General features: G+C 34.7%; 3 protein-coding genes and 2 pseudogenes across 4 annotated transcripts; 4 read left to right on the top strand and 1 right to left on the bottom strand.

The window, feature by feature from the left end:
* Positions 1 to 1,885: 1,885 nt before the first annotated feature.
* On the top strand, positions 1,886 to 7,106 carry LOC129901561 (putative pentatricopeptide repeat-containing protein At1g12700, mitochondrial). 2 transcript variants are annotated; one of them, XM_055976795.1, is made up of 4 exons: positions 1,887 to 2,113; positions 2,330 to 3,855; positions 4,109 to 4,164; positions 7,020 to 7,106. In XM_055976795.1, exons 1-2 carry the CDS (start codon positions 1,946 to 1,948, stop codon positions 3,701 to 3,703), a joined length of 1,542 nt encoding a protein of 513 aa, XP_055832770.1. In that variant the 5' UTR covers positions 1,887 to 1,945; the 3' UTR covers positions 3,704 to 3,855; positions 4,109 to 4,164; positions 7,020 to 7,106. The 2 variants fall into 2 exon arrangements, with proteins under 2 accessions (XP_055832769.1, XP_055832770.1); XM_055976794.1 differs by having other exon boundaries at positions 1,886 to 3,855.
* On the top strand, positions 4,171 to 6,259 carry LOC129901564 (putative pentatricopeptide repeat-containing protein At1g12700, mitochondrial; annotated as a pseudogene).
* Positions 6,666 to 8,124, top strand: LOC129901569 (mitochondrial import receptor subunit TOM40-1-like; annotated as a pseudogene).
* A 1,727-nt stretch (positions 8,125 to 9,851) lies between these two features.
* LOC129898878 (uncharacterized) lies at positions 9,852 to 11,889 on the bottom strand. The gene is made up of 3 exons (XM_055973588.1): positions 11,823 to 11,889; positions 10,957 to 11,307; positions 9,852 to 10,857 (listed from the first exon to the last, which is right to left on the bottom strand). Exons 1-3 carry the CDS (start codon positions 11,887 to 11,889, stop codon positions 10,106 to 10,108), a joined length of 1,170 nt encoding a protein of 389 aa, XP_055829563.1. The 3' UTR covers positions 9,852 to 10,105.
* Positions 11,890 to 12,286: 397 nt separating this feature from the next.
* On the top strand, positions 12,287 to 13,183 carry LOC129898874 (pentatricopeptide repeat-containing protein At1g12620-like). The gene is made up of 2 exons (XM_055973585.1): positions 12,287 to 12,499; positions 12,563 to 13,183. The coding sequence occupies exons 1-2, from the start codon at positions 12,287 to 12,289 to the stop codon at positions 13,181 to 13,183; spliced, it is 834 nt and encodes a 277-aa protein (XP_055829560.1).
* The last annotated feature ends 1,487 nt before the right edge of the window (positions 13,184 to 14,670 follow it).

Below are 14,670 nucleotides of genomic sequence, written 5' to 3'. Positions count from 1 at the left end.
ATGATAAAGGGTGGTCCATTGAAAACGTTGTACATGCTATTACATTATTTTTTATGGCATTGGACACCTCTTGATCATCCCTTCATTCTCATGTTCTCAATTAGAATATATTGAAAAATCTTTGTTTATTGAGGTAATTTATTTTATAGAGCTGTGAAGATTTGGAGATTATTTTATGTAAAAATTGAATATTGATGTAATTTCTCAAAAATCATTTCAAATTCAAATTAACTTACTTGAATTTATCCACACATTTGGAGTATTCGAATGTGTATGATGGATAATATATTTTCTTTATCAATAGCAAGTGAATTTTCATGTTACTAGCCATGGAACTTTTGTTAAGTAAAAAGATATCCAGAGTATTTGTTTTTACATTAAATATTAAATAATACATCAAATAAATTATTATTCTCAAACAATTGGGCACCATCACACAAAAACTAAAAACAAAACCACAACAATAGATCCAATGTATTCCTGCAAGCAAGATTGAGGAGGATCGTGTGTATCTAGACCTTTTCTTTTATTAGTAAACGTACGTAGTTAACTCGTATATTGTGAAGACAAAATTTTTTCCCGCTAAATCAATAAAAAATAGATTGTAATAAGAATGCTTTGCAAATAAAATTTGATTTTAAATAATGTAGGTAAATATTATATATTAGACTAATCTATCACTTTTAAAGTGTCACATAAAACTTTTAGAATTGAAACTTTTTACATTTATGATGGATAAAAAGATATTTATTATTAATTTTCGTAGAAATGACAAAATAAACTCAATTTGAATAATCAAACATTGAAATTTCTACTAATTGGGCAATGATATATTTATTGACTATGCTTAACATGTGGAGTTCAAAAAGATGCATTAAGCTATTCAATCAAAACGAATCAAAATATTGGATCGGGTGAATTAAATTATTATCCAAAAATAAAAATTATTTAATTTTGAAGAAACCTAATATAAAAAATTATGTTTCCAATCCCAAATAGATTAAATTTGACCATCCATTATAATTCGTGTACAAATGATAAATAAAACAAAATAGTTAAAAAAATCTCCATTTTTTCACATTTTAAAATATATTTTTTTGTCACAATTATGTAATGCAGTTTGACTAGGTACAAAATTTAAAAAATATGAGAAGATTTTGTAATGTTACTTTTAACATATCAAGAAAATACAATTACTTTTTTTTTTACTCTCAAGATTAATTAATTGTTGTCCAAAACATTTTTCAAGATCTAAGATTATCCAACAAAAACAACATACCTATATAATTCCATAAAAGGGGTTGTGGAGAGTAGGGTTATTGATTCGATATTGGTTTTTAATATTGGGTTATTGGGTAAACTGATAGCTTATTAAAACAATAGTAATTTGCTACTTTACACCTAAATAAATATCAAATTTTAATATCAATACCTTATTGGTTACTATCTTTGTCCTTTAACCTTCAATTCACATTATTGTCTTAGTTTTTTTATTTGTGTTGCACTTGGAAAGTTTTTTCATGTTAGTCACTAACTCACTATTGTTTCTAATTTATGAGTATTGCGTAAAGTTATATTATTATCTTGTGGCGCCAAATTATTGAAAAAGTCATATAATTATTTTATGACCATTTTTTTATTGGTTAAATCGAAAACCAAACCATTAGAAACCAAAAAAGATAAACTGAAAATCGATAAAAAATATCTTATTGATTTGCTATTTCTTAAAAAAATATATAATAACTAAAATTGAACAAGGAAGCATGACATTTTTTTTGGGATAACTAAAAAAAAATGATATAAATTACATTAGAAAAAGTAATAATTTATAAGAATTATTCACTTTTTTACTTGTCAAATATTCTAAAAATTTCCAAAAAGCACAAAGGCTATAATTAGGGCACGCTGAGCAGAGCAACATTGGCACATCCATTAGCCATTGAAGATGAAGAGAATTTCTCTGCGAAATGGCAATGCTATTCCCTTTGTCTCTTTCTTCCCTAATTCACATTCTGCTTCCGCAATTTCAGGAAAGGGTAAAGTTGGGTTAAACAGTAGCAATTTTGACAAAGTAAAGAGTTTAGATGATGCTGTGAATCTCTTCAATCAAATGGTTAGAATGAAACCTCTTCCTTCACTTGTCGATTTCTCTAAATTTTTTAAGAATATGATAAGTATGAAGTATTACACTGCTGTCCTTTCTCTTTTTCGAGAAATGCAGAAATTGGGAATCCCAATTAGTGATTTCATTTTGAATATTGTGCTTAATAGTTATTGTCTGATGCGTCGTTCTGATTGTGCATTTTCGGTGTTACCCATTTACTTGAAGAGTGGCATTCCATTTGATGTTGTTACCTTTAACACCCTATTAAGAGGAATCTTTGCTGAAAATAAGGTCAAAGATGCAGTTGAATTGTTCAAAAAATTGGTGAGAGAGAAGATTTGTGAGCCCGATGAAGTCATGTATGCAACCGTCATGAATGGGCTCAGCAAAAGGGGCCATATTGACAAGACTTTAAGTTTGCTCCGTTTAATGGAACAAGGGAACACTAAGCCCAACATATATATCTACAACATTGTTATAGATTCCCTTTGCAAAGATAGAAACTTAGATGCTGCTATCACTCTTTTGAATGAGATGAAGCAGAGAAGTATTCCTCCAAACATAGTCACGTATAATACAATAATTGATGGTTTGTGTAGGATTGGTCAGTGGGGAAAGGTTAAGATATTGTTCTCTGAGATGGTGAACCGTAATATTTATCCAGATGTGCACTCCTTCACCATACTAATAGATGGACTATGCAAAGAAGGGAAAGTTCAAGATGCCGAGGAAGTAATGAAACACATGGTCGAAAAGGGTGTAGAGCCTAATATAATCACCTACAATGCGATAATGGATGGGTATTGTTTGTGTGGTCAACTAGATAGAGCAAGGAGAATTTTTGATAGCTTGATAGATAAGGGCATTGAGCCTGACATTTTTAGCTATAACATACTAATAAACGGATACTGTAAGAAAAAGAATTCTGCTAAGGCCATGCAATTGTTTCGTGAAATTTCTAGAAAGGGATCAAAACCTAATATTGTTACCTACAATACTATCTTGCAAGGTCTGTTTGAAGTTGGAAGAATTGGTGTTGCAAAACAATTGTTTGTTGAGATGGTATCTACTGGACCAGTACCTGACTTATGCACTCATCGCACTTTGCTTGATGGTTATTTTAAGTACGGACTTGTTGAAGAAGCTATGTCACTCTTTAATAAGTTGGTTGGAAAGAAAGAAACTATTGATATTATATCTTATAATATTATCATTAATGGATTGTGTAAAAATGGTGAACTCGATAAAGCTCATGCTATTTTTGAGAAGATTTATTCAATGGGATTGCTTCCAAATGCGAGAACATACAATACAATGATAACTGGATTTTGTCTAAAAGGGTTGTTAGATGAAGCTATAGATATGCTTAGAAAAATGGAGGGGAACAATTGTCTTCCAAACAATGTCACTTACAATGTTATTTTGCAAGGATATCTTAGGTGCAGGAAAATAAATGAAATGGTATCTTTTATGAAGGAAATGACTGGAAGGGGCTTCTCATTTGATGCAACTACAGCAAAGTTACTGGTAAACTCTATAAGTGAGAATCCTTCCGTCCTTGACATGATACCAAAGCTTCATGTGGAAAACAAGAAGTGAATATTTCTTTCGCTTGGTTTATTCGGCTATGTTATAACTTTGATACAATTTCGGTTTATCACCTCACATGAAAAGGAATCCAATGCAATTGTGGAAGATGAAAAATGAAAATCAGAACGTTGCTTGGGTTTTCATGCTGGCTTATCGAGGAGGTACATCACTTCTGATATTTTAATTGTTTTTCCACTATTCTTTATCTTGAAAATCTGGTATTACTGGTCTCTTGATATGATAAATAGTGTGAGTTACCCTTATGTGTACACATTATATGTTTAGGAATAGCATTTCCAATGCTATTTGTTATCTTCTGTATTGTCATTTTCTATCTATTTGAGGAGTAGTATATCTCAGATAGGCATTCCATTAAATGATGCCAATTTAATTAATGTGTGGTTTGCAGAACAGGTTCATCACGGTCACGCCTGAAACTGAAGTTCTGAAAGCGAAGCAACTGATGATAGGTACTACTTTCTGCTTCATTTCTTTTTTGAATGCCCTTTTTTAGTGTATTTTCTTTATACACAATAAGATTTGCAATAATGTACTATATGATGGACTTGAGGAGTAACATATGATATACATACCTATATAATTCCAAAAAGCACAAAGTCTATACATTAGGGCACGCTGAGCAGAGCAACACTGAGACATCCATTAACCATTGAAGATGAAGAGAATTTCTCTGCGAAATGGCAATGCTATTCCCTTTATCTCTTTCTTCCCTAATTCACATTCTGCTCCTGCAATTACAGTAAGAGATTATTCTGATATATCCATTTCAGGAAAGGGTAAAGTAAAGAGTTTAGATGATGCTGTGAATCTCTTCAATCAAATGGTTAGAATGAAACCTCTTCCTTCACTTTTCCATTTCTCTAAATTGTTTAACAATATGATAAGTATGAAGCATTACTCTGCTGTCCTTTCTCTTTTTCGAGAAATGCAGAAATTGGGTATCCCAATTAATGTTTTCATCTTGACTGGTGTGATTAATAGTTATTGTCTGATGCATCGTTCTGATTGTGCATTTTTGGTGTTACCCATTTACTTGAAGAGAGGCATTCCATTTGATGTTGTAACCTTTACCACTCTAATAAGGGGAATCTTTGCTGAAAATAAGATTAAAGATGCAGTTGAATTGTTCAAAAAATTGGTGAGAGACAAGATTTGTGAGCCTGATGAAGTCATGTATGGAACCGTCATGAATGGGCTTAGCAAAAGCAGGCATACTGAAAAAACTTTAAGTTTGCTCCGTTTAATGGAACAAGGGAACACTAAGCCCGACATATATATCTACAACATTGTTATAGATTCCCTTTGCAAAGATAGAAACTTAGATGCTGCTATCACTCTTTTGAACGAGATGAAGCAGAGAGGCATTCCTCCAGATGTAGTCACATATAATTCATTAATTGATGGTTTGTGTAGGATTGGTCAGTGGGAAAGGGTAGATTTTGTTATCTGAGATGGTGAACCACAATATTTATCCAAATGTGCTCACCTTCAGCATACTTACTGATGGACTGTGCAAAGAAGGGAAAGTTGAAGATGTCGAGGAAATAATGAAACACATGGTCGAAAAGGGTGTAGAGCCTAATATAATCACCTACAGTGCAATAATGGATGGGTATTGTTTGTGTGGTCAACTAGATAGAGCGAGGAGAATTTTTGATATCTTGATAGATAAGGGCATTGAGCCCAACATTTTTTGCTATAGCATACTAATAAACGGATACTGTAAGAAAAAGAAAGTGGATGAGGCCATGCAATTGTTTTGTGAAATTTCTCAAAAGGGATCAAAACGTGATATTGTTACCTACAATACTATCTTGAAAGGTCTGTTTGAAGTTGGAAGAACTGGTGAAGCAAAACAAATTTACGCTGAGATGCTATTTGCGGGGACCAAGCTGAATATATACACTCATGCCATTTTGCTCAATGGTTATTTTAAGTGTGGACTTGTTGAAGAAGCTATGTCTCTCTTTAATAAGTTAGAAAGAAGCAGAGAATATACTGATATTGCATTTTATAGTGTTGTCATTAATGGATTGTGCAAAAATGGTAAACTTGACGCAGGTCATGCTATTTTTGAGAAGCTTTCTTTCGTTGGATTGCTTCCTGATGCGAGAACATACAATGTAATGATAAATGGATTTTGTCTCGAAGGGTTGTTTGATAAAGCTAAAGATATTCTAAGAAAAATGGAAGGCAATGGTTGTTCTCCAAACAATGTCACTTATAATGTCATTGTGCAAGGATTTCTCAGGTGCAACAAAATTAGTGAAATGACATCTTTTATGAAGGAAATGGCTGGAAGGGGTTTCTCATTTGATGCAACTACAGCCGAGTTTTTGGTAAACATTGTAAGGGAGAATCCTCCTGTCCTTGACATGATACCAGAGCTTCACTTGAAAAATAAGAAGTGAACATTTCTTTTGTTTGGTTCATTCGGCTACGCTATCACTGTGATACAGCTTCCTTTTTATCCCTGCAAAAGAAATGACACCCAATGCATTTGCCAAATGTGATGGCAATTAGAACATCGCTTGAGCTTTCCAGACATCAGTTTTGATTTGAGAAAAAATGGTGACCATACCGATTTTCTTAAAAAAGAAATAATGGTAAGTTCCCTTTTTGTACACATTATAAGTCTAGTAATATCATTTTCAGTGCTATTTGGTATCTTGAGAAACACTGAGTAAACCCTCCCAAAGAAAAAAAATATCTGTTATATTTTCTTTTGCCGATTTCACCAGCATTGCTTGTAATTGTCTTTCATCTTTCTAGGTTTACCTTTTTAATGATTTTCACATTATTTAGTGTATGTTAATTTATCTGCAGGTTGATGCAGGGCAAGTTGCTAGTTTTGCACTGAGTTACAACAAGCTTTGTTTATGTTATTATTTTTTCCGAGAATCTAACTTGATTTCTTGCAGGCTAGTGTTGGTCTTGACACTTTTACTATGTGCATTTCCAGTAGTTTTGCAGTTTCCTGTTGGCTTGGAAATCTTTTTTCCTAGTTTCTAACTTGGTGGTTTGATCTTGTGTAACTGTACTATTTGCTACAACTGTGCACAATCTCGTTAAAAATGAAAGCTCCAAATTTAAGGCAGATAATTGGGGGTCTTTTGTAGAGAATCATATATTTTTTTGAAACTTGTAGTGAATCATATTTCTGCGTGTGTTTCTATGGAATGACTAAAGTGCTGCTATAAAAGGGATCAAGAAGATGCTGGTTAGATAATTGGGGGTCTTTTGTAGAGAATCATATCTTTTTTAATGGTTTTCACATTTTTAACGTTTGTTAATTTATCTGCAGGTTGATGCAGGGCAAGTTACTAGTACGGGAATAGTTGCACCAAGTTATGTTCAGAAAGTTGCACCATGTACGGGAATGGTTGCACTGAATTAGTATCTTAAGGACTTCAGTTGTGACTTGCTTTTCTTAAACTCTTTTCTGCGATGCAGCTGTCTCTAGCATCAGACTTTATGTACAACCAACCATATGTCTAGAGATGTTACATCAAGCTTTGGTTATTACATCCTTCGGCAGGTAACCTTTTGTTGTAAATTTTTCTGAAAATCTATATAATTAGTTTTGTACTAATACTATTTTATACTTTTTTATGTATGTACTTTGGTATTCTCTTTATAAATACTGAATACTAAAATTTTGTTTCTATAACAACACTTATTCATGCATTACAGTGTAGTCTCAGAGGGAAGATTGATTCCAATGGATGTGTTGCTGCTTTATTGGAAGAGTGGTTGAACATGGGTCTTAATTTCAATTTATCAGCCGAGGTAGGTTGCATCTGGACTTTTTTATCTTGTCGTAGCTCCTTCACAGAATACATGTTCCTAACGCCTTTATTTTAGAATTGAGGCTGTCTGTCCTCCTCTCAATGATGCTGAAATATGAAAAGCTTCATGATTTCCTCCCACCTTTTTGCTTTTGCTTCAAACTTTCACCTGTTTTTTTTTTTTTTTGTTCTCTTTCTGATAACCGAGAAATCTCCGAAGGGCGCATGGATACAAACTTGGTAGATAAGGGGCACACCCCTCTGTCTATTCTTTTCCTTGTTGCTTTTACTGCTTGGAATACAATCTCACACAGTTTGTCTGTATAACTTTCATCAGTGTCCTAAATGTGCTCCTTATCGCTTGTTCAGGTCGGTCACAAAAGGAAAGACTACAACTTTGGCTTTGGACTCACAGTTGGAGAATAGAGGAGGATGTTTGAACAGGGATTAAGTTTTAATATATGAGCACAAGTAAATTGAAAGCATCTTAGCAAGTGCTTCGTTTTCTCAGCAATAAAAGAATTGAAACAATCAGTTTTGTATTTTTATCGAGCGGACATTGTCAACTGGTGCAACTTGTCACTAGTAGTTGATTTTACAATTTGAGTCATTCTTTGGATATGCATGGTAAAGTTGCATACAATAGGCCCTTGTAGTCCGGTCCTTTCCTGAATCTGCGCATATCGGGAGCTTATTGCATCGGGCTACCTTTTTTTTAGAACTTCTTTAGATAGTTTAGAATTCGTAAAATTGACTTTATTCGGACAGAGAGATTACCTTTCTGATATTAGGGGCCGTTTGGTAGAGTGTGTTAACTAAAATAATGCATGCATTAATTAGGTGTATTAGTAGTACCTTTTTTGGTACATTAGTTATAAACTCTACTGTGTATTAAGGCTTGAATTACTAATGCCATGGATTTCTAGGTATTAGTAATGCAAGGGGATTTAATGTTTGCATTATTATAGTTAAAGACTCAATTGCCCTCAAAATTCCTTTTACATTTTTTCCATCATAATTGTTGAGGATATTTTTGTAAATAAATATTTTTATGCAATAAATGTTATTTTTTAATATACTAAACCAAACAAAATATTTTAAGTTGTCAATTATTATAATTTATAACATTTAAAACATATTTTAAACTATATAACAAAGTAAAAAAAAATAATACAAATAAATTAAAACAAAAAAATATCAATTTTTTAGAAGTAAAGTCCAGCTATGTGCTTCCTAGCCTCTTATTCTATATAGAATAGTATAGCAGGTAGTAAATTATACTACTAATATTATTTTTATGATTCAAATCTCGTATTTTATATTTTAATAATGAATAGTGTCAAGAGACCTAACTTAAACTCGGAAGAGCTTAAACAAGCTAAACCAGAGAGATCTAGAATTAAGTAAACAAGGTTCATACACAACAAATGTTATACTTCATCAGTTTTAGTTCGTTTGTTCTATTTTTAATATATTTTTTAATTTATATATTTAAAAATATTTTAAATACATTTTATATATATTTAATTTAAAATTACGAGATTACTCTATCTAAACAGAAGGTCGATGAATGGTTGAAGCCATGAAAACTCGATGAGATCTGATTGAAGAAGAAGGAAATGGTAACATTTTGTGAGATTGTAACGACACCACATTGACATTCAGAAATAATTAAGGGCATTTTTGTAAATTTATTACTTACGATACAATATCATAAGTCAAACCAAACAATAAAATTATCATTAAACAATAACAAATCATATAATCTATAATCATGAAAAACCACCGTCCAAACAGAGTGTTAATTACTACTTTGATATCGAACCAATCGATAACTTATTAGTTGACTAGCATATTATTATACTTAAAAATAAGTCGTTATCTCTCCAATAAGAAACTCTAATTTATACAATGCATTCTATAAAATTAGGTCACACTGAAAATTATGGAGAAATTGAGTGAGAGATTGAAGATGAGGAGAATTTATCTGCGGAAATGGAATGGCTCTATTCTCTCTATCTTTTCCTTTCATATTTCCCATTTTTACTCTTCTTCTTCTTCATGCCGCCCTACTAAAGTTATTGTAAATAGTTGCATTTTTTTTTTTTTTTATGGGAACAGACCCTACACGAGGCTCCCACCTCTCGTGCACAGTCAGGGGTTAAGCAACACCCCCAAGCCTTAACATAAATAATCAAAATAAAAATACAAGGAGGGGGACATAAACCTTACCTCCGATCTTATGGTGGTTCATAAGTCGGCTAACCTATTAAGGTCGGCTAACTCATCCCCGATACAAAAAGAGACTAACTATAACTAGAAAGCAGTAAACCTGTGAGAGGACTCCTCCCGGTACAATTAAACTATGAAAGCATAAATGAGGGAGACTCTCCCCTTCCATGAGAAAAAAGAAAAGTAACCTACACTAGTCCTATTCCAACTATGCTACGTACCAGACATAGCTACATTGAAGAAGAACAAGTATACGAAACTTCTATCTCGCATGGGATGGGAAATTCTTTTCATCTTTGCTCTTTTTAGTCTTGTCGTACCAAGAAAATCCAGGTGAAATATGCCTTTGTATCAGTATCATGATTACCAGCTAAGGAGGCTGAAAGGATAGGAAATATATGGAACTATAGTAGCCAACAGCCTTTGATTTGTTGTGGAAGAAAGTGTAGCTGTATTCGAACACCTGCATGGTGGTCCAAATGTATGGTTGCTGCAGACTTGCACCTGCACAGACAGACAAAACCAGAAACATGCACAAGCAACCAAGTCTGGAGGTTGCTGTACGTGGGTGTGTTGGTTTTGGCCTCTGTTGTTGCTGATGCTGTTGAACTTCATCTTTCAATTCTGCACTTTCAGCTTCAGCTCTGTGGTTGAGTTGTTGTTTGGTGTGTGGCTGAGTAGTTGTTTGGTGTTGTGTTTCCACAGTATGTATATGGAGTTGATGGAGGTGTATCATTCTACAGCTACTCATGATATTGTTGTTGGTTCTTGGATGTTGTCTCTGAGGGTGTTGGAGTTCCTTCTGGGTTCCACTGTTGCCTGTATCTCCAACAACCTTCATAAACAAATAAGCAAACAAAAAAACAAACAAACAAGCAAGCACACAATTATAAGAACAATTCCAAGAGTTCTGTTGCACAAACTCCTTGTTGCTGCCCTTGTAGTTAGGTTGCTTGTTGGTCCTTGCTTTGAAGTGGTTCAGCTTGTATCTGCACAGCCAAACACCAACAAAACATACAACCAAAGAGATGTGCAAGCTGCTGTAGCTAGTACTATTAGCTTGTATTTGTTCCTTGTCTGCTTCAAGTTGGTGTAGCTGTTGCAGCTGTTGATGGAATGCATCTGATATGTATGGAGAGGTGATCCATGCTTTAGTATCCAGTTGTTTACAATTATGAGGATCTGCACCTGCACAGACAAACAACAACAAAAACAACAAACCCAAGGCTGCCAATCTGCAGGTTCTGATGGCTGCAGTCTCCCTAGGCTGCTTGTTGGTCTTTGTTATGAGGTGGTTAGACTTCTTGGAGTACCTGTACAGAAAAACAAAACAAACAAACTTGTATATGTTTCTTGTCTGCTGCAGGTGGATGGAGTTGTTGCTGGGGTGACTGCTCTTGGGGCTCAATGCAGCTTCAAGGAGGAAGCTGCAGCTGGGGTACCTGCATAAATCAAAACGACTGCACCTTACAACCAAGGGGATCTGCAGGCTGCTGTACCCATGTTCCTTGTGTGTTGCCAGTTGGTAGAGTGTTTGCTGTGGTTTGTTGATGTTAGAGAGTGTGGATGTCCCTAAGAAAAAACAATCAGCCAAAGACAAACAGCCAAACAAACACAAAAACCAGAAGGAAGTTGCATTTCTGCATAGTCCTTGTGGAGGCCTCTTAGTAATTGTTTTGGTATTTGTTTTGGTGGTTGTAGCTGTGATGTGTTCTATGTAGGTGTTGGGAAGACATGTTGATGAGTCCATCCTGACATCTGCATCTACACAACAAACAAGAACCAGCAAGAAAGGAGCTGAGGTTAATAGAAAAGATCTCAAGCAAGTGTGCATCTTCTTGTTGCTTCCTTTGTGATTAGGTTGCTTGTTGGTGTCAGTTACACAAGAATGGATGTCCTTTGTTGTGATCAGGTTCAAATTCTTGGAGTACCTGCACAGACAATCAAAACCAACAAACCACACAACCCAAGAAATCTGCATGCTGCTGTAACCAATAGTAGTACTATTAGGTTGTATTTGTTCCTTGTCTGCTGCAGGTTGGTGGAGTTGTTGCTGGGGTGTGTTGATAATAGAGAGTGTGGTTGACCAGCTGAGTGTGTTGCTCCATAGAAGCCCCAGGACATTGCATCTTGTGCATTTTCGGTGTTACCCATTTACTTAAAGAGTAGCATTCTGTTTACCACTCTAATAAGGGGAATGTTTGATGAAAATAAGGTCAAAGATGCAGTTGAATTGTTCAAGAAATTGGTGAGAAAGAAGATTTGTGAACCTAACGAAGTAATGTATGCAACTGTCATGAATGGGCTCAACAAAAGGGGTCATATTCAAAAGACTTTAAGTTTGCTCCGGTTAATGGAACAAGGGAGTGGCACTAAACCCAACATTGTCATAGATGGCCTATGCAAAGATGGAAACACAGATGTTGCTATCAACCTTTTGAATGAGATGAAATAGAAAGGCATTCATCAAGACATATTAACGTATAATTCATTAATTGATGGTTTGTGTAAGCTAGGTTAGTGGGAAAAGGTTAAGATTTTGTTTTCTGAGATGGTGAATCTTAATATGTATCCAGATTTGTGCACCTTCAACATACTAACAGATGGACTATGCAAAGAAGGAAAAGTTGAAGATGCCGAGGAAGTAATGAAACACATGGTCGAAAAGGGTGTAGAGCCTGATATAATCACCTACAATGAGATAATGCATGGCTATTGTTTGCGAGGTCAACTAGATAGAGCGAGGAGAATTTTTTATAGCTTGGTAGATAAGGGCATTGAACCTAACAGTTTTAGCTAAAGCATACTGATAAATGGATACTGTAAGAAAAGGAAACTCGCCGAGGCCATGCAATTGTTTTGTGAAATTTCTCTAAAGGGATCAAAACCTGATATTGTTACCTACAATACTATCTTGCATGGTATGTTTGAAATTGGAAGAACTGGTGATGCCAAACAATTGTTCATTGAGATGGAATCTACAGGGCCCCTACCTAACTTATGCACTTATTCCACTTTGCTCAATGGTTATTTTAAGTACGGATTCGTTGAAGAAGCTATGTCACTCTTTAATAAGTTAGAAAGAAAGAGAGAATACATTGATATTGCATTTTATAGTGTTGTCATTAATGGATTGTGCAAAAATGGTAAACTCGACGCAGGTCATGCTATTTTTGAGAAGCTTTCTTTCGTTGGATTGCTTCCTGATGTGAGAACATACAATGTAATGATAAATGGATTTTGTCTCGAAGGGTTGTTTGATAAAGCTAAAGATATTCTAAGAAAAATGGAAGACAACGGTTGTTCTCCAAACAATGTCACTTATAATGTCATTGTGCAAGGATTTCTCAGGTGCAACAAAATTAGTGAAATGGCATTTTTTATGAAGGAAATGGCTGGAATGGGCTTCTCATTTGATGTATCTACAACGATTGTTGGGTTTAATTGATAGGTTGAATGGGAAATTGAGGGAAAAAGAAGTAGAGAGGAAATGATATGTTCTCTCTTATTTTATTAAATAAGCTTTGGTCCCACATAGGTGGTGGAAATGAAAAGTCTCCTATTTAAAAATAGAAGCACTCCTTCATGTTGCTAAAGGGTCAAGAAGAGGGTCTCCCCTCGCGCCGTCGTCGTCGTCGCTCGCTCGGCTCGGCTTCGGCTTCGGCTTCGGCTTCGGCTTCGGATTTGGATTTGGATTTGGATTTGGATTTGGATTTGGATTTGGATTTGGTCAATTGATATGATTGATTGATAATCTTTTTGGACCAAATTTTCTTTAAATTTTTAATTAATTAATATTATTTATTTAATTAATTAATTAAGTGGAAAAAATCCTGACCCGCGACCCGCGACCCGTTTCTTCCCGGATTAATTTAAAATTTCCCTCCGTTTTTTCCAACCGATTTTTGAATGGTTGCAACCTTGTCCGAAAAGTTGCAAACCTTCTCAACAGGCAAACCTTTTCCCAACAGGTGCCTTTTCTGAAAAGGTATAAACAGTCTATATATATCTGTAAATCTTCAGAATGTTCAATACGAAAATTCTGAACATACCATCTTCTTCTTCTTCTTCTTTCTGCACTTCCTAAAATCGTGTGATATACATCCTTCAAGTGGTTCGCTGTCATCAAAGATTTGCAGTACCTCTACTTTGGTGAGTAAATCGTTCTATCCTGGGAGGAAAAATTCCAAAACCTCGGGTACTTTGAGGGGAATAATTTCCTTAAGGACACACTGTGCATTCAGTGGGCTCGATTCTGTTTCTGCATTAACTTTTCCAGATTCTGTATTTTATTACCTTTACTTGTTGTTACTGGTTTTAATATTTACTATACAGTGTACTAACAATCTTAAGGAAATTATATTATTATTGTTTTCTAACCAAACTGTATTCTGTCTTTGGAGATTAAAACCTGTGTGGTTTTCTACTCCGTATGAAATAAATATTCTGATTTGAAGAGTATAAAAACTTCATTGGAATATTAAAGTTCATACTTGTACAACGATTTGAAGAGTATAAAAACTTCGTCGTTGTTTTTGTAAAAGGTCTGATATTCTGAAATATTAAGACAGTTTGTCTATTTTGACAGTGAAAAGAAATGACAAGTGATACTGCTACTACTTCTGCGACTGTTGCTGCAACAAGCCGCACTTCTGTGCCACCGGCAGAAAAACCAGGAAAATTTTCTGGAGCCAACTTCAAAGGATGGCAGCAAAGGGTGTTCTTTTGGCTTACCACTCTTGGTATGCAGAAGTTCACTAACGAAGATCCTCCTGTGCCCGCTGTTGATATGCCGGGCAATGAAAAATTTATGATTACTGAGGCATGGACACAGGCAGATTTTCTATGCAAGGGCTACATCCTAAGTGCTTTGGATGATGATTTGTACAATGTCTATAGTGCTGTGAAAACTTCTAAAGAATTATGGGATGCACT

Source organism: Solanum dulcamara, chromosome 8 (genome assembly GCF_947179165.1).
Source record: "Solanum dulcamara chromosome 8, daSolDulc1.2, whole genome shotgun sequence".
Classification (NCBI taxonomy): domain Eukaryota; kingdom Viridiplantae; phylum Streptophyta; class Magnoliopsida; order Solanales; family Solanaceae; genus Solanum; species Solanum dulcamara.
The sequence above is the reverse complement of the archived record's forward strand: the minus strand, read 5'-3'. Positions and strand labels throughout refer to the sequence as shown.